Below are 19,749 nucleotides of genomic sequence, written 5' to 3'. Positions count from 1 at the left end.
TTACTTGTCTTTTTTTGATGTCAGTACTTTGTTCAATGTCAAATTACCGTCTGTGTTGGTGTGGAAGGGGAGGAGTTTGATGGGAGGGACAAGAAATACATTATTTGCATAGACCCAATGGGCAACACATCTCTGAACGAAAATCTCACATAAGCCTGTTTGATGGCACTTTTCAAAGAATTTTCATTGATAATTTAACACTTGATGAGAAGCTACGATACTTAGCCAAACTGGATACTTTCAGGATGAATTAACATTGGTGTGTCAAAAGCATCTATGGTTTAGGTGGATTTCAATTCAAGTAATTTCACGAAATCTCACAATTGCCACTACAGGTTGCTTTTTGTGCTTTTTAATTTTAACCTGTTACGATGATGGTTTAAGAAGGGATTCCCCCTCCCCCCCCCCCCCAGAATTAGACTCATATTACACCAGACGCAGATGGCAGGCGTGTAGGATGTGTGTGTGTGTTTTTTTTTTAACCATGTCGGCCCATGTCATCTTTTAGGACTACTTTGATTTTGTGTGTATAGGCCTATTACGTCACGTAGACAATGTGGACAATCATAGCTGTGGGGTGGTTTCTCTTCTCACAAAAAGACATGCTGGATGCAAATAGCGCATTCTTTTTCCACCATGCTTTATTGTGAATGTTAATTCATAGGCTGTTTGATTTTATGTGGCATTCAACCACAATCTACATATGTTCAGGCTGCTCATTTAAACTACAGAACCCAAAATCAGTAGGCTTACCATGGTTAAACTTGGCTATGCTATACAGTTCTCTGGTCTGGGACAGATCAACCCGCGAAAATGTAAGAAAAGCTGTCCCAGAATGACATCACCGAAAGAGACCAATCAGCATGCTGGCAAGGTTTTGTTACTGCCAACTGTGTTGTTGGTGGTGTTTGCAAGGTTAGCTCGCTAGTATTAGACCAATACTAATACCAATACTGTTGCAACTACTTATTTATTCAATGTAATCTGATCTTTATTTATGTATACTGTATCCAGGTTTGCCTTCATGCTAATCAATGATTGTGTGAGTTACAGCAGAACCACAACAAAGATGTCAACTAGGTGAAATATACTAAGCTCCGTTTATTGACCTTCCAACACAAATCCAGATACATTTATTTCAGGTCTAAAACAAGCAACATATAGGAAATTAATAAATACATTTAGCCTTAAGTAATTAACTGATTAATTTAATCAACATTCATTACATCGAAAGCATTGACACTATTTCTCCCAACTCCATAGTTGCACACATGTATCACACAATCTGACAGTATAGACTATGATGAATTTTCTTTGTTCATATTTGTTCCAAAGTACCCTTTTTAAAAATCAATAAAGCCAGTGAAGACAACAAAAGGTTTTCCATTTCAGAAAACACATCACATTGTACACACAGCTGAAAAAACAGCAGGTTGCAGCTGACAAAGGAACAGATTTAAGTCTGATTTAGCTCAAATCCAGCTGATTTCTGCTATATCATGGCAGGATCCATACCAAAGTCAATTGTTTTCTGCAATATAGTTTTTTCTAAACACTATTACATTTAAAATACATAACAACATTGAGAAACACACTAGCTCATGAATGGGTTAAATTAACATAGTTTATTTATTTTACATTAATGGTTTTGTTCATTTTTAAAAATGCACTATCTGATATAAGTAGATATAGTTTAAAATTACATATATTCTGCTGTAAAATAATATTGTGCATTTACACTATATGTTTATATATTTATATTCATATATGTATATATATAGAGATTTCAAATATATATAAAGTTTTGAAAAACAAAAAACATTGAGTATTCTTTAAACATTGAGTATAATTTTGTTGCACTTATGCACAAGCGCTTTAAAAAAATAAAATGCATTGTGTTATTTGTTTCACAGAAATACAGGGAGAGAAGAATTCACAAGGGTTGGCTGGAGATGTTTTGCTGGTATACAAGTATTACTGTGATGCTACAAGTGGCCTTTTTATTTCTATGGATATGTCTGTTGTCCTGAATGTCTGTCAGCTAAATGGTGACACGTTGTTGGTTGTGATGGAATGTTAACACAGAAAAGGCTTGTTTGATCACTGGGTTAAATATAATTCCAGCATCACTGTGCCTTAAATCTCTCATTAAAATCTAAACATTCTTCCACTCTTGATTGAACATATGGCTCTGGCTATCGAGGTGTATCTGGCCTGACAGAGTGGACAGAGCAAAGGCATGTTTGTGCCAGTGGTGTTTCAGTCAAATAAATCAATGGGTCAGGCTACTCTGAGATATAGGCGTTATCAAGCTCATTATGTCTAACCTGACCAGTGTGAGGCTGTGACAAAAAGAATATTTAGATCGTTTTATACCAGCTGTATACTTAGCTACTTAACTTATTCCTTTAGAAAGACCTTTACAGGTTTTTAAGAGGTCAAACTCATTTAGGGTGCTATCTAGAACCTTTGACAGTTCCCAAATTGTCTGAAGAACCCAGAAAGATTGTAGATAGCACATAGCTCAGTAATGTATGGTCGTAATGTGAGCCTTTATGGGGTGTTTTATTGGGACAAGCCAAAGAGCCACTGTAACACTGTAGCGTTGAAAACGTTTTTCTGCTGTGCCATTTAATTAAAGGGAGATGCCTAATCTTCTCTGGTGCTCTGGCAGGTATGAAAGCTGTAACTGTCTGAAAGCTTAGTAGATTATAAGAAGCCATCAGTGAATACTTAAAAAAATCACACGCCTCTATGGTTCTGTAATAAGAGGAGGCCAAAGACACAGCGGTCCTCTGTAGCATTCAACTGGCCTGGTTACAAGTCACCGCTACAGAGTCAGGCAATCAGTCATCCCTTGTACCACACGAAAACACCAAGGGTCAAGTATCTCGGGTAAAAATTAAGCATTTTCAGAACAAGCGTTTGTGTGTAACATCTCATGAAGGAATCTTGGCTTTGATTTTTCACCCTTTGAAACCGCTCACTGAATAGTGTCCTAAAAGTGAGCAGGAAACTGTAAAATCCTCCCATAACCTTTAAGTTGAAGGCAAGCTGGTACAGATAAACACAAAGTGATCTCTGACAAGGCCTACTCGCCAAATCACTCCTGATCAATCTCAAGCTCATTAACATCCAGATCAGCTCCTGAAAACACTAGCGTAAGTCTACTTCCTGCCCATGAAAATAAATATGCCAGGTCCTCAATCCAAATTTAACAACACGACTGGCACATTTGAACCCATCCATCACAAAGATCCCAAACACCACCCAAAGCGCTGACATTATATCCAAACCCAGATCCCCATAGATGACCCAGATCCCCACACCCAGTAGCTAGCTGTTAGCCAATCTGAGACAACACAACACAAGCCCACCCCACAGCTAGCATCGCAACACAGCCACAACAAATTCCCTGATAACCTAGCCCAGAGGTCCCCCACTCATCCACACAGAGTGATATACAATAACACCGCCGGCCTCCTGCCAGCCTACACGAGACGCGATGCAAACTGCGCTCAGTAGTCTTGGCTCTGGTAGCCGCCGGAGCCGTCGTAGCCGGCGTCCACGTCGGCCGGGGCCTCCGTTTCGGCGGTGTAGCCGGTGTACTCGCCACTGCCAGCGGGGGGCGCCACTGCGTTGGGATCCTGGCTGGGGTCGGCGTATTCCTGGGAGAAGAGAGCTGAGTCGGCCCCCAGCCTGTACTTCTGGAATGCCAGGAAGGCTTGAACAGCCTTCAGGCCGGGAAGAAGAGGAAGAGGACGAGGACATGTGGGGGTGGCAAGGATTCCAGAGCAATGGGTGAGAGGGCATGGTATTATTTTAGGGTAAGAGATTTTGTATGAGAAAGGGATTTTCGTATGAGAGTGGACCAGCGTGAATCAACCCAAGTAAATAAAACATGTTAAATGGGGAAAGTAACCCAGGAGCGCCAACCATTAATAGTGGTGGCAGTCAATCAGACAGGTTATGCCCATTATTAACAGATATGTCAGTATTATGGTGGCCATGTGATGAGAAGTCACAAGACATGGTAATAAATATATATATAATATAAATGAATATATGAATGAATGTATCATATAATAAATAAGATATAAGTGAATGAAAACAGCATTCAGGTGGTGTAGTGAATCAATGGCAGGGAGGAAGTGTTGGGAATAAATTGGAATTGGCAGCGAGGGAAGGAAGGGGAAAAAGAGAGAAAGAGAGAGCAAGAATTAGTTTGATTAGTGCAGAGGATTAGAGCCGGTTAGTCCGCTTTAAGTCTGAGGTGTCCAGACTTATTAAGGCAGCTATGTACTGAACGACATTGCAAACACACACACACACACACACACACACATATATACACGTATACACACATGCTCAAAAACAGACAAAGAACTCAGGCTTGAAATATGACTAATCACAACTATGGTGTAAAATTCTTTGGGTTGTTTAATACACATACTGTAGATATGAATGATTTTTAAGTATAAACTTACAAACACACATCCCAGAAAAACACTTCATACACACACACATAACTTAAACAGACATTGATAACTGTGCTAAATTACAAACACAATTTGGCAAGATTCAAAGCTAACAAAACAAATAACAAAATTTGGAGTTTCAGTGTAGATGTATATAACCATACACACAAGCTCATAATGTAAGGCACTTCATAGATACAGCATGGAGTTGAAGACTGTGTGGATTCTTTACAAGGAAGACCAGAAAAAACACACAACCCGAAGTTGAGGAAACTGGACTTAAGATCTTCTTTTTCTTAAGAAAAAGATTGCTTAAGTTATTAAATGTGTCAGTTCTTAAAATGTTTTCCCACTTGGAGACCGAAGACCTACACTGTAACACAAGCACTGCTTCATGGCAGAATCAGATTCAGGCATTCCCAGAAAACACACTGAAAAAAAAGACGTTACACAAAACTTGTAAAACTAGCAACCAGCTATTCAACAGTATAACTAATGTGACTGATGGCATCTGTGCCAGATGCAAAATAAGAGTAAACATAAAGTAACTGGTTCATTGCTCCATGCATAACCTGGCAATTAGTGTCTGATAATGCAATAAAATCAAATGAAATGCCTATCTCTCATTATCAATGAGAGGTCAAATAATCTTGTTGCCATGGTTTCACATAGACTGTGATGACAGATAATGACAGTGCTTACAAAAACTGTCATGTCTGAGTGTGGTGGTGTTGGTGAATGTACTGTATCTGTTAATGAGTGTATGGATCTTGTTATGAATGTGTGTGTGTGTGTGTGTGTGTTTATTAGTGTGTGTATGTGTAGGTGTGTGTGCAGGTGAGGCTATGTGTAACTGTGTGCACTCATGTTAGACCAATGGTGGAGATGTGTTCGGGGTGAACAGTTTGTTGTATTCCTCTTCAAACGACACTCTTTTTAGCCTCTCCAGGCCCAGCAATGACAGTGCTCCCTGCAGAGAAACAGATTGGCCAACACCAGTGTCAATCAAGGTGTCTCTACGGAGACACAGATTCACTAAAGCATTCGATCAACCTCTAATGCGACTGTAATGACATAAGTTGTTAGAGGGGGATTGAGGTTTAATGACGAAAGCCTAAAGATCCAAGACCCAGAACCAGCAGCCAGACACAGAATGGAAAAACAGGTTAAATAAGTAAGTTATAAGGCGCACAAAAGGGTTGAAGACTTCTCTGCTTATATGTGGAAGAAGTTTGGGTGTTTGGCTGGGAGAGCTGCACACTGAGACAGAAAGCAAATAAAAGCAGAAAAATGAAGAACTTGATAGGTAGGAAAGGCTGAGAGGCCTTCCCATAGAGATTACGAAGGAAAGAGACAGCGCAGTCATTTCTGTTTGGAGATAAATTGAGGAATATATGTGATTAATACAAGCACAGGTGAGAGTGAATGCAAGTCAGCCATGCATTGAAGAAGTCAAAATCTCACTGAAAAGGTTAGCAGGGTTGGAGTTGCAGGATTTGAGTTGACAAAAAATATAGGCAGTGGGAAAGAGGTTTCCTGAACTTTTTAGAGATACAGACCAGTGTGGGCCAGTAGGCTCAAGAGATACAGACCAGTGTGGGCCAGTAGGCTCGAGAGGTTACGTTGAGGAAATGGTGAAAACATTAAGGAGACAAATACACTTAAGTCAGGTTTTAAAGTCTGTGAGACTAAGCAGGAACAGACACAGGTGAGGAGTCACTGAGGTGACTTGTGGACAGGGTAAAGATGCACAGACCCAGCTCAAGATGGACTAGTGCTATGTTAAGGGAAAATAATTAAGAGCTTCATATGAGAAAATCAAAGAGATGAACATGCGGATTCAGCAGAGGAGTCAAAGCGTAAGGCAGAACCACGAAAAAAAAAACATTTCTAATCCCACCTTTATTTAGTGGGTTTTGTTCTATCTAAACTTAGCACATGCCAGTATTTTTCATTCCAATATTTATATTTCCTTCTGACAAATAAATTGAACTTGAACAGGCCTTGGGCCTCTGTGAAGTGCTTTGTTGTTAATGGTTCAACATACATTAATAACATTGAATTGAACTGAACGTAACTTGAGAATGAGTTCTAAAAGTGTTTAATTAAGGAGGTAGTACCCAGGTGAAGATGGAGAAGAAGGCGAAGGTGACGGATGCCCGCGCTGCATCTGCTCCCTCCTTCAGCGGGTTGTCCTCCTCTTTAGACACCTGCCATTGGTTGGCAAGTAAACAGAAGCCCACGAACCACATGAAGGACCAGAATGCTAAGGGAAGGAGAGGGGAGACAGAGATATTTGACCTTTAATATGCCTTAAATGAAACACTGATGGCAGAACACATTAAAAACTTGCATTCAAATAATTTACAGTTATTAGTTCATAAACAGCCATAGCATGTAAAGAGATTGTGCATTTACAACTGTAATGTTCCACTGTTCTTTCAAACTCTCCACCCCACACATTTATTTAGTTCACTGCTCAATATACATAGTTTAAAAACAGAAGAGTACAAGAAAGATTGGCCAGTTACTGAACTGAACAAACCAGGGAGATGAAATGATCAACTCATCGTTTTGGAAGTGTCATGAAACCTCATTTCCATATGCCATATGTTTATCAATCGTTCCATCCAAATGCTTCTTGTATGCAGATTCAAGTGCTTTTCAGAAGTTAATGTTGGCCTCCAGAGGGCGCCAGAGACTAGCTGTAGGTGTTGTGGCGGCTTAAGTGGATGTCTGCTCATAATCCCTTAACTGTATCAATAATAGCGTACAGAAAAAGGTTTATTCTGCCCTGTTGTTGGCAGGAAAGCTCTTTTATTAGTGCCGACTGTTGATCTCACAGGAAATGCATCAACAGAATGAGATAAATAAAAACGTTGTCCTCAAATTACACCAAACTATTCACATAACAAGAATAAAACATAGACCAACATTAATCTCACCTGCGCTCACCCGACATTCACAAAGAATTTTAGATTTTTTTTTATTTACTCTTTGGTTTAATTCCACAGGGTCAACCTGCAATACTTTAAATGTGCTCTATGAAAGGTTCTAGCATTAAGACTGGTCCTTAGGACATCAGGTTTAGCAAACCTATTGCAAAAAATATACTGGATGATACAACAGAAGATACGATAACATATCATACTTCAGCATATCACACCAATAACAAAACTGAGCAGAAGAGGACATAAAAGAGAGCACCAGACCCTGATTGTACCACAGATAGACTAAATGAGAATAATAACTCAATGACTGTAGCATGACATAACAAATATAATATACTCAGTCACAATCCTAATAAACATAATCCGAATTACATGCACATTTAAACAGCCCTGTAGTGACTTTATAAAAGCAATTTCCATAATGAATTACAGGTACAGTTCTAGCACGTTCCCATGTGCCCTGATAGAAACCAGTCCATAAAGAATGGAAGTGAAATTAAGAGCTAAATGAAAAGCACATTTAACTGAGTCCACTTGGCAAAATCCCCTGTAAAGCAGTGGTTTATTGATCCAGACTACTCTTATCCACTGGAGCTCTGCCCACCCCCGACCACAGGTGGAGGGCAATCATGGCTGAGATGGTTTCACTGCCTACACTGGGAGCCTGCTGTGGGGAAAGTAAGCTGCACTCTCAAAGACTAAGGGCTAAAATGGCTGGTTTGGTTTAGACATCTCTAACAAATGTAACTATCAAAAATTACCCATTGCTACCTGCACTAAAGTCCCCGGCAGTTGTCTCAAAGTGTGTAGGGGCCATGGTTAAATCAAAGTGTGCCTGACACATGACAACGATAAATGAGATTATTTACTTAATATCCACTGTCCCTCTTTGATAAATCTTTCGCAATACATTCTTTTGGAACTGAAGTAGCCAGACACAATGAGCATACCAACATCTACAGAGACTCCTTTCTCAATACAACAGTCTGTTTTGAAGAGATTTCCTGACACATAGTTCACGCCTGTTTCCCCTCTCACCTGAGACGCCGATATCGGCCAGCACAGCCTTCTTGCGGTCCTTGACGCTGGTGATCTGGGGGAAGTACACGTCCAGCGCCAGGAAGGCGGCGCTGCAGAGGAACGTCAGCGTTCCCATGCCAACGCCATAGTTACAGGCGTTCTGGTTGCGGTTGAAGATGCAGTACTCATCGATCTCGTCTGGCCGGTTGACATAGCCCTCATTAGCAATGCAGCCAAAGATTACTATGGAGAAAAGCTGCGGAGAGAGGAATAAATAGTGAAGGTGAGAAAGAGCGAGAGAAAATTAAGGAAAAACAAACAAAACAGAGAGAAAAAGAGAGTTGGGGTGTACGTTCAGATGTGGGAAATGAAGGAGGCACAGAGTAGGATTTATAATTCATGAAATGAATTCATGAAAGACCCGTATAACCCACTCAAATGTATATGTATAACATGGCAGTGAATAAACGTCTCACTACACACACACACTAACAAAACACGTTAAACTACCTGAAGCAGATCTTCATAATACATTTTAAATAAATTCACAATGGCTTCTGACACATTACTAATCTTATTTAAATTATCTCATGGTACAGATTTAATTTTACATTGATTAGCGGTGGAGCGCAGTGTTAAAGATGTTGCTTGCCACATTACTAATGCCTTACAATGTTTGGCATAGGCCACCAGAATTGTGCAGACATGTTCATTACCAAACTTACAGCACTGTACAATGTGGGAGTATAAATATTTATAAATGTGTATAGCTCAATGTAACACATCACAAGTTTCCACATATTTCGCCTGTTCATACCACAATAAAGGTAGATGGTTTAGGAGTGTGGCCGTGTTAATCTGCATGTTTAACACATGCAGTAAGTGTGCGTCTGTACCTGTGTGTGTACCCAGCTGTTATGTAGTTTGTGTGTGTCCTCACACTATGTCACACTTTATCAGTTGTGAATATCAGGAGCAGTGTGTGTGTGTGTGTGAGAGAGAGAGATGGAGAGGTGTTCATCCTGTGTGTTTATTATGTGCATGAGAGAAAGACAGATATTCATCATGTGCTTGCATCCTCCCCCCAAAAGGAAAAATCTGCAGAAATTGATATAAAGTGTGTGTGTGTGTGTGCGTGTGTGTGGTAATGTGATCTGGTTTGTGTATGATGGTCGGAAACAGTCCATATATTACTATGTGTGTGTGCATGTAATTTATACGTGTGTGCGTTCTTATGTTTGTGAGTGTGTGCCATCATGCGCGCGTGTGTGTGTGTGTGTGTGCATCATCCCTCCCTGGGTAGATCTGGGGATGTCACACAGTGTGTGTGTGTGTGTGTGTGTGTGTGTGTGTGTGTGTGTGTGTGTGTGTGTGTGTGTGTGTGTGTGTGTGTGCATCATCCCTCCCTGGGTAGATCTGGGGATGTCACACAGTGTGTGTGGGCTTTCCTGGCAAAAGCTGCCCTCCTGACATCTGGCCTCAGCATTTACCACTTACTCTGTGTGTGTGTGTGTGTGTGTGTGTGTGTGTGTGTGTGTGTGTGTGTGTGTGTGTGTGTGTGTGTGTGTGTGTGTGTGTGTATGTGGGTGGGTGTGAACAATCTTCTGTTGTTCATCTTTTCGATGAGTATACAGAACTCTGTCAGCACGCTCTCATCACCCATGAAGTCATTGTTGCAATGTAGAAATAATTAGTAATATCATACAGTAATTATCAATCAACAATAATCTGACCAAGATTTCAAGCTACTGGTATTTGTAAAAGAAATACGACTAATGTATAAATATAAGTATGCTTTTAGTGTCGCCATGGCGAACAGAGCACAACAGTTCTGACTCAGAGAGCCTTTCAATAGACAAGATTTTGTACACTTGTTCCCTAGAAACTAGTTTGGTCTCACAGTTCTATATCTATCAGCTTTTGTTGTTTAATCTACAGGCCCATGATAGGCCTGTCTACATTTAATAGTTAATGGAAATACCATAACTACTCCCGTTTGTGATGGTAGTTAGTAGCTCTTTTTGTGCTACTATGACAACCACACTTTATGTGGATGAATTGTTATATGTGATTGAGAGGTTAATGGCAGAATTTTAGATTTTGGTCAACCATCCTTTCGATCTTATGTGTCCAGGAGTAATCTTCCATTACTGACCTAGAAACACGATTTCAGGAATACAGGGGTTATAACAGTAAAGTGGCCACGATTAGCGCATAATCCACATAAGAAAGTAACTGGCGTATGTCCAGGGCCACTTCGAAAAACTGTCAAAACATATTTTCTCTGGTGAGTGGCCAACAGAGGGCTTTGTGTTAATGTGTCTGTGACTCTGCTTGCACTTATTCTCATGTCAATACCCCTCAAAGAATACGTTAAGTCTTTATAGCCTAAGGTTATATAGCCATATAGTTAAAGTTACAATTACTGATTGTATTACTGTTACCATATATTTTCCAAGTATATAGGATTTTGAAAGTCACTGTGGATGAATTAATATGCTGAATACATTAAGTTAAATATTGAGACTCTTCTTTACTTCTGAGTTCCTGCAATGATGAAACTCCACATTTTCTGCAGAATTCCTCTGAACACCTCTCCAAAAAATCTAATTCCCCCCCATTTAAGCCCTTTGATTTGAAAAGCCCCTCCCCTGTTGGCCCTCTCGCTCTGCCACTTCCTGTCTCTTCTTCTGCACGTTCTTCAGTCTCTTCTGTGATTTCTGGCACTAAGCTCCAATGAAACTAAAATGAGAATTGTGGCACTTTCCCTTTTATATTTGATCCCTTTCTCCTCCATTGGCTATTCGCTTGTATTACACCTAACTTGCAAATCACTTTGGTTAAGACTGGCAGCCAAATGAAAAATGTGATGTAAGTGCCGATGTTGATGAGCTATGCTAACTTTTTTTAGTGTCCTGTCCGATTTGGTCTCTTTTTTGCATGTAATCAGGCCTATGGCCTCAGGCTGTTAGCTAATTTACTGCTCATTTCTCCCCACGGTGATAGATGAACAAAGACCCAAACACAGAGGAGCTTCAAGGGAAGCCACCAATAACCACAATTAGGGCCATTTGTGATATGATTCATCATTTCACTGTTCTATGGTGGTATGGTTAGTGTGTCCTTGTATATGTGTTGGGTTTGTGCGAGTGATTACCTAAAAGCAGCAGGTCACTGTTAGGGCGCTGCTGTGTCCTAGTTGGCACGGCTGTGTGGCACCTACACCTCAGGTCGGTTTGCCCTACATGCCCTCAAAAACACCAACCGTCTGGATCACAAGGCCCCTGCGTCCCGCCGGAGCATGAAAGCGGGCATTGTGGAGGCCACCACGTGGGGTCCTGATCTTGTGATGATCAGCAGGGAGGCCTTTCATGCTCCACATTACTGCCTGATGGGATTTAGTGCATTTCTGTGAATGTGTGTGTGTGTGTGTGTGTGTATGAGTGAGAGAGGGAGGGAGTTAGTAAGCAAGGGAATGCAGTGGTGTGAATGAGAGTAGCTGAGTGTATGTGCTATAGATTAGTGGTTAGACTTGGTGGTGGTGTGTGTGTGTGTGTGTGTGTGTGTGTGTGTGTGTGTGTGTGTGTGTGTGTGTGTGTATGTGTGTGTGTGTGTGTGTCCATGTTTGTGTGTGCGTGCACATGAGATAGAGACTCAGAGTATGCATATATATTTGATTGCACTCTAAAACCTTATAGTGGGCTCTACACAATTACTACCTTGCAGAAGTTACCGAGTTTGCCAGTGATAACTGCTCACATACACTCACAGTTTGAGCAGTACTGTGTGTATATGTGTGTGTGTGTGTGTGTGTGTGTGTGTGTGTGTTTGATTGTTTGTGTGTGTGTGTGTGTGTGTTTGTGTGTGTGTGTATAAGACACGGCTGTGAGTGTATGTGAGTGTGCGTCTGTGGACAGCTGAGAAAACGAGTATAACATAGGGATGGGACTTACCCCTTTGATTGAGAGTCTATGAACATTAGCTTTAGCGAATAGCATTAGCCCACATAGACTCAATCAGCTGCCAACTTGCTTGTATTAGAGCCAATTAGAGCAACAACAAAAAAGTTTTGTACACTTGTGGCTACTACAAGCCCTGGAGGTCTCTGTCCCTAAGCCAATTCAAATTATATCGATACATTTTGTCAGTAAAGCTTTGCAGAGGACATATTGATAACTGCAGAACAAGGGGTGTTATACTGAATTCACTGGAAATACATTTGTGATTGTTTTGGATGGATGTTAGTTTACACTTGTTAGCATTTTGTATGCATACTGTCAGAGTATCACAGGTATTTGGTAAACCCTTATCTTTCTATTGTAAATCCAGCTTTGTTTCAACCTCATAATTCAATTCACTTGGATGGATGGATTTGAGGCAAAAAATGGATTTGAAACATTCCAAAATGGCCTGAAATGCAGCACACAGGTCTATTAGCAAAGAATGTCAGGGGGGGGACTTACAAAGGTTAGGGTGAGGGAAGGGGTTACACACCCATAATAGGGATTAGGCAACAACAAAAAAACGGGAAACTAAACCTGGTCACCTTAGGCACCCAAAGAGAACAACATTTAATGTGGTCACTTCATCAGCATCAACAGCATAATACAACATAATATTTAGATAGAAGAGAAGAGGTAGAAAGAGAGGTTGCCCAGCGTGGTTCGCAACAGGCTGCCAGATCTAAGTGCACTATTCCTAACTATAGGAGGAATGTTTTTCGATTTATAGATGAAAAGGTGTCTGATTTTCGGATAGAGATAGGAAGATTATTCCAAAGAAGAGCAAAATTTCTATCCCTTTTAAGGTCCTTTCTAAGTCCCAATTTCGGCAGCCATTTTGAATTTCTTCAGAAGCTCACTTCCTGTTTTCAGTCTCCTAGTAGCATGTCTTAGATTGGTTCAGGGGACAAGTGTGCCTAATTTAATGGTTTACAGAGGGCCGCTTGAGGTGCAGGGACATGTCTAGCAAATTTCATGCACTTATGAGGTTCTTTAGGTGGCCTTTGAATCAGCTGCCAATTGTTTGGGCAGCCATTTTAAATTTCTTCAAAAACTGACTTCCTGTGTGACATTTCTTTGGGCAACCCCTCTGGGATGTCTTAGCATCACCCAAGACACACATGTACCAAATGTCATGCTTCTATCCACTGCATAATGACTTTTCGCATAATTCTCTCATACTATCAAGCTAGTGTTGCTAATGAAAAACAGATATTAACTTCAGTACAGTACAATTCTGATGTAACAGAGTATTTCAAGTTCCTCTATAGTTCCATAATTTACCAAAATAAACAATTACTACGGAGGTGCCGTCATGTGATCCTCCATCTCTGCTTCTCTCCGTCCTTCCAGCCGCTTGACTGCTACTTCTGATCCCCTCCCCCACAACCCTTCTGTTTTTATCTCTGTGACCTTGTGCTCATTGAGAGAGAAGGGGGAGAAAGAGAGAAATGAGGAGTAAAGGAAGAGTGAGAGTACAAGAGAGGGGAAAGAAAAACAGAAAATGAGGCAGAAATAGAGAGAAAAAGCGAGAGAAAGGAAGGGAGGATGGGTGAGAAAGAGAAAGAGAGAGATACTGAGCGGAAGAAAAGAGAGGGGGGGAGGCGTGAGAGGGGAAGGAGGAGAGAGAGAGGGTCAGATTCTCTGAGTCACAAGACTGAAGGCCCTCATCCAGAGCACAGTCATGACTACACTGACGTGTTCATGTTTGGTACATGCGCAGCTACACTTCCAGCCAGCGGGGTCATCCAAGCAGGCTTGCATCATGTCTCCCCTACTGCTGTGGAGTACGGCAACTGAGTGATGGGCTCAGATTAAACACTCGCTCACATACAATCACACACTAGTTATTTGTTCATCTCCTGAAGAAATACAAAAGAGTTTGATCGATCGATTGATTAATCAATCTCATTCTGGCTCCACTAATGGCTTAATACTTAATGACTGAGAATGATGATCTGGGCCTCTGTCATGGACAACACCATTCATCTGATTACATCAATTAGTATAATATTTCTCTCTGTTTTTCTGGAGAAAAGTTGTTGATATTGGGTTTAACGGCCAATCAAACTACACCCCTCCCTTCTGTGAACCTGAACCACGTGTTGATTGGCTGTATTAGTCTATGGCTCCTAGCGAGCCCCTTTTTTGTTTCCTATTTACACAGCCAGGACTTTGTACAGAGTTTTTTTTGAGTGGACACACAGAACGAACAGCTAGAAGACCACAAGAAGCAATTTGCTAAATTTGACAAAAAAGAGTATTGGATTAGAATCGCGGACTGCGCATTTAACGGGCATATTGTACTAAAGAGTTTCAAACTACTGGTAAACTATTGGACAGCACAAATTGATGTCTAACACTCATTAATATTTCAGAATCTTATAATTCTGTCACTTTTCTGGCTAGTGAAACAGGTTGAAGCTTTGAAACACTCTATTGATTGCTTGATCTGGGAAAAGACTCGAGGTCAGCAGAAATAATCGGTGTTTCTCAATCATACACGCTCGCCTTGGTCTCAGACTCAGCACAATCAATACCCCCTACCTCTCCAACCTGTGTTTATGTGTTGCTGAATGTCTCCATTGCAGTGTGCTGAATTCACCATCGCTGTTTACCAGAACACCTTTTCCAGAGTCGACAACTATCTTAGCCTTTTGTATCTTCACAAGAGTGAGCAACCACTGATTTATATTCAAAAGCCATGTCTTTGAAATAGTGTACCCTTGCTATTGTATATAATTTTCAACTGCTATTGATGTAGCTTGAGTAGTGAAACGAGGAGCTCACAACACCAAAGTCCTGGTTCAATTCATAGAGAACATAGAATAAACATATACAGTATCCTACTTGGACTGAGAGTCACTCAGCTAAATGAATGAATGTAAAACGTAAACCCCAAGTTTTTTTCATCACTGGCGAACAATCCATAATTTATATTAAAAGCCAACCCTTAGAAAAGGGTTTACCCCTTCCTACACAATATGATATTAACCCTTAATCCCACAGATGTTCCTGGAAAACACGCCATGACAAGGAGAATCCCATATCAACATTCAGCCAACCAAATATCGTGCCATGAGGATAATCAGACAGTCACAGCATATCTGAACCTTTCAAATGATTTGTATTACATGTCTCTGTTCAACCTATAATATCCCTCCAGTCTATCACCCATAGCTCACTAACTAGAGTTACAGACTAACATGCAGGTGACAGTTGCTTCATTGGATTGGATTCACTATTCTTCCCGTCCAATAAATGTCTTTAATCAGTGCCTGCGCTTCAGGTAAGTTGTCTCATACAAAGGCATTTATAATACAGAACACCCCCCCCCCACACACACACACACACACACACATATACAGTATATATACAGTATATAGCACATATAGTCAAGGCATGTTGGTATCCTGAAGATTTAAGATTATTAGTGTTTCCAGTCAAAGTTTGGTATCATTTTCAAATTCATTTCTATGGTATATGGTCATGTGAAGGACAGATTAAACACACCTTTTGTTCCCACTACTTGCCAAAGTTATGCACTATGCAGTCCAGGACGGAATACTCCACGAAAATGTAAGAAAAACCTTCACAAGCATAATATTGGCAACTGTATCGCCAAAAGACACCATGTAGCATGTTAGCAACCTATTACAAGTATAGCAAACTATTATAGCTGGGCTGTTGGTGGTGATTGCAAAATGTTTCATGCTTTGTAGGTACTTACAGTAGTTTGCTAGTTTTAGACCAAAACTCCATAATGTTGCTTTAATGTTGATGTATTGCTGCTTTGTGATTTTCAGTGTTTTATGCAAATACAAGGAAGTCAATTTACATGAACTTAGAGATAATCTAAGAGTGCTAAAGACTGAAACATCTCATAAAGCCCTCTCACTCATTTAATCTAAAAGAAGGGAAAGGAAGAGACTCTAACAGGGTTGGAGAATTAGGGTTACAGGTCGGGTGACTGTAGGAAGCACCTGTCTGAGAACCACTCTACTTGTGTCAAATCTATATTAGGGAAGCATCTGCACTCATAGCATGTACGTAAAATAGTATCCTAACATGACAAGCACGACCAATGACCAATAAGATGTATTGTACTTTAAGATAAGGCTGTAAGAATAAAGTAATGAATTTAAATTGTTCAATTCAATTGTTTTAAATTGAATTTAACACTAACAGCATTATTAATGTGCCTTTTCTGAAACAGTCTCTGGTGAATAATCATACTGAATGGAACAGACTGCCCAGACACAAACTAACTCTGGAATGGAACTCTCTGAATCAGCTCTAGCAGCAGGGTCAGCATTTTCCTGGCTTTTCCGCAAAACCAAGCCGGTGATAAATTAAAGTCCTGGCCTACCCTCACCCATGATAACTTTACTTAAGAACTGTCAAAGCACTGCATACCCACAGTATGTACGGTCCGAAAAATAGAAAAAAAGAGGGAGAGGAAGAGAAAGAGAAATAACAGAAAGAGGAAGGATTTAGCTGCATTTAGTAAGGCACAGTATCTCTGCGATACCAGCCAAGGCAAAGGAAACCACACATTGATCTGTGACAACAGCACCCCCACACACACACGCACACATGCATGCACATACCATGAATCACCAACCAATATCCCTTGACAGATTTTTACTGCCCTGACGTCATCAAAATTATGAGAGAGAAGGGAGAGGAAGGAGGGAGGCGAAGTGACAGAGAGAAAGAGAAAACACAGAGATATAGAGAGAGTGAGAGAGAAAGGATGGAAGGATAAGGAGAGAATAACTAAACTGGATTCAGCAGTAAGCACTATGAGCATGGCAATACACTAAAATGCTCTAATGTACGAAAAGCATGGGGACTTCCAGTTAAAGCAAAGCATGAGATTTTAATATTGACAATTCGCCTGACTGGCATTACAATCATCATGATTATTGCATTAAAATGAAAGGAAGACAAACAGAGTCATATGATCAGATGCATAAGATCAGCCAAATAAAGAGAAAGGACAAATGTGACAGTGGTGACCACTCCTTTAGATGAAAGATGTTCAGGTCTGCTTTCTCTCTCTCTGCATCCCTCTTTCTCGGTTCTACCCTCCTCCCCCCCCCACACAACCCCCTTTGGAAGCATGTTCTTTCTTCCTGGTGAACTCGGGATGGTTGTCATGCCAACACAGCAGCTCTCAATCAGCCAATCAGCAGCCAGATCAGGGGGGTCCACCTCCCATATCTTCCTGTCGCGTGGCGATCAGGCAGATTTCCTCTCTTGGAGATGTAACATATCAGCAGAACAGCGGTAGAACCAACACAGAAAAACTAGCTCTCTCTTTTGCTCCCTCTCTCTCTGTTTCTTTACAGCCAAACACATGATGTCAGACCTCAAACCCCTTCATCTTCACTGTCTGAACTTAAAATAAAAACTATGTTACATTCTAAATCATTGCTAAATCAATTTCCATCATAGCAGTTCTAAGAAGTCTTACAAATTATGTATTCAGCTGATTTCTGTATGGGTTCAGCACAGAGTAATTTCCGAGCAAGACTCATTCATGTGATTCCTTCTAAAGCTGGTAGGTCAAAGGGCTTCAAAGCATTCAAAAACAAACCAATCAGAGGGTTTCAGATAGAACAATTTAAAGGTTCTGCCAAAAGAAATTAGGAGGAACCCTATATTCTAAGAATGCAAAGCAGTCTAGTTAAGTGTCAGATGTTAAACTTGAGCCTATTTTTGGTGTGCATATAACATAAATGCACCGAGAAAGAAAGAGAGAGAGAGGGAGCGAGACTTTCATAAGGGTTTTTTTTCCAGTCAACGAAGTAGAACTCACTATTGCACTATTTGACAAAAAAAGTATATTCTATCGAGTTTCAGAAAACTGAGTAGTACCTATTCTACATGGAGTAGGATATAACGGGGACAACCAACTACTTTTACACCTTCCCATATCACCGGTTTTGCCGAACAGAACAGCATAGGGCTGTGTGGTATGCGTGTCAGCGCAAGCTCTTCCAAGCCTTCGGTGCTGGGCTGCAGAGATATCCCCTCTCTCTTCTTAATAGCGACCAGTAACGCCTTGCCCTAACTAACCTTTTAAATCTAAAGCCGTTTTGTCATTGGCTGAATTATACCCGGGCAAGCAAGCGGACAACGCCTTACCCGCTAGCAACAGGATGATATTCTATGGCGAGAGACTGAAAGCATATATATTGCCACATTACAGGTGAGGGGATCAGAGCAGCGTACTCGGTTGTGGGCATGATTACTGGTAACAGATTGTGTGGAGTAAGGTGCGGCGCGACCAAATGGCTCACGTGAGCGTGCCAAAAATAGATAGCCTAATCTCCGTTTTTCTCTACTCTATTTACTCCACAGCCGTTTGTCAATGTAGAACAGAGAAAGGTGTGCTATCAAACCAAACAATAGCAACGTCCCAAACTACAAATAAAATACATAACGGAACGGAGGCTTGATATAAGGTACTATCATATCAGCCAGGGGAAATGGTGATCTGTGTGCTAATTTAGAAAAGGTCAAAATCCGACAGTAGCCTGCTCCAAAGTGCTGAAATGCACTGCTGAAAAACAATTCTGGCTGACTAGGCGCCACTTGTCATGTAAAAAGAAATAAATTATACAACTGCGTGACTTTCTGATGTACAACCAAAGCAGAAGTGATTGGAATGTTGTGTCGGATGGGTTATACGAGTGCAGATTCATTACAGGCTACTTGTCACCGGAATCAGGTAAATATCTGACAACCTTAAGCATGAAAACTCACCCAACATACTAGTCGAACAATTGTTTGGGGCTGCTGAAAGAACGTCAGAGGGTCAAAAGCTCCGCCAGCCTTGCCTGCTCCGTACGCCTGCTCCATCCTCACCGGCGGTCTGTGGTCTCCACGCTACCTAGTTTCTTATGACGAGTACCGTAGCGGACCTCTGGCGGAGAGCTGACCTTGATGATACTTCAAATTCGACCGTTGCTGCGGAGATGAAGGTTGAACACTTTCCTTTATCACTATTGCCGGCTCCGATAATCTCCACCACGTTGCTGTTCTTCTACGCGGATATCTCCTCTTTCTCTCTCACCTCTATTTCATCCTTTTGGTCCCCTCTCTCAATTCAAGGGTGGAGAGGAAAGTAAACACGTATCCCTGTGAGCACGAGTACGCGCATTATGCTGTCAAGCTTTTGACGTGCACGCCTGAATACGACCAAATGCGCGCAACCGATAGACAACTATAAACGCGCTCCCGTTGCGCTCCAGTACGCGCCACTGATTGCCGCAGTAGCAGTTTGTGAAT

At 41.1% G+C, this 19,749-nt stretch overlaps 1 protein-coding gene across 2 annotated transcripts; it reads right to left on the bottom strand.

Moving 5' to 3' along the window:
• Window positions 1–1,081: 1,081 nt before the first annotated feature.
• syngr1a (synaptogyrin 1a) lies at window positions 1,082–19,662 on the bottom strand. 2 transcript variants are annotated; one of them, XM_012816819.3, is made up of 4 exons: window positions 19,225–19,662; window positions 8,468–8,705; window positions 6,599–6,744; window positions 1,082–3,734 (listed from the first exon to the last, which is right to left on the bottom strand). In XM_012816819.3, the coding sequence occupies exons 1-4, from the start codon at window positions 19,318–19,320 to the stop codon at window positions 3,519–3,521; spliced, it is 696 nt and encodes a 231-aa protein (XP_012672273.1). In that variant the 5' UTR covers window positions 19,321–19,662; the 3' UTR covers window positions 1,082–3,518. The 2 variants fall into 2 exon arrangements, with proteins under 2 accessions (XP_012672273.1, XP_012672274.1); XM_012816820.3 differs by lacking the exon at window positions 1,082–3,734 and adding an exon at window positions 5,317–5,448 and having other exon boundaries at window positions 19,225–19,660.
• Between the last annotated feature and the right edge of the window lie 87 nt (window positions 19,663–19,749).

Source organism: Clupea harengus, chromosome 1, assembly GCF_900700415.2.
Source record: "Clupea harengus chromosome 1, Ch_v2.0.2, whole genome shotgun sequence".
Lineage (NCBI taxonomy): Eukaryota > Metazoa > Chordata > Actinopteri > Clupeiformes > Clupeidae > Clupea > Clupea harengus.
The sequence above is the reverse complement of the archived record's forward strand: the minus strand, read 5'-3'. Positions and strand labels throughout refer to the sequence as shown.

Excerpts from the sequence above, each read along its gene's own strand:
- syngr1a (XM_012816819.3), bottom strand. The coding sequence starts at position 19,320 with ATGGAGCAGGCGTACGGAGCAGGCAAGGCTGGCGGAGCTTTTGACCCT. Across the intron at positions 8,706-19,224 it reads TTGTTCGACTAGTATGTTGG|CTTTTCTCCATAGTAATCTT; the intron begins GTGAGTTTTCAT and ends CTCTCTCCGCAG. Across the intron at positions 6,745-8,467 it reads GGCCGATATCGGCGTCTCAG|CATTCTGGTCCTTCATGTGG; the intron begins GTGAGAGGGGAA and ends TCCTTCCCTTAG.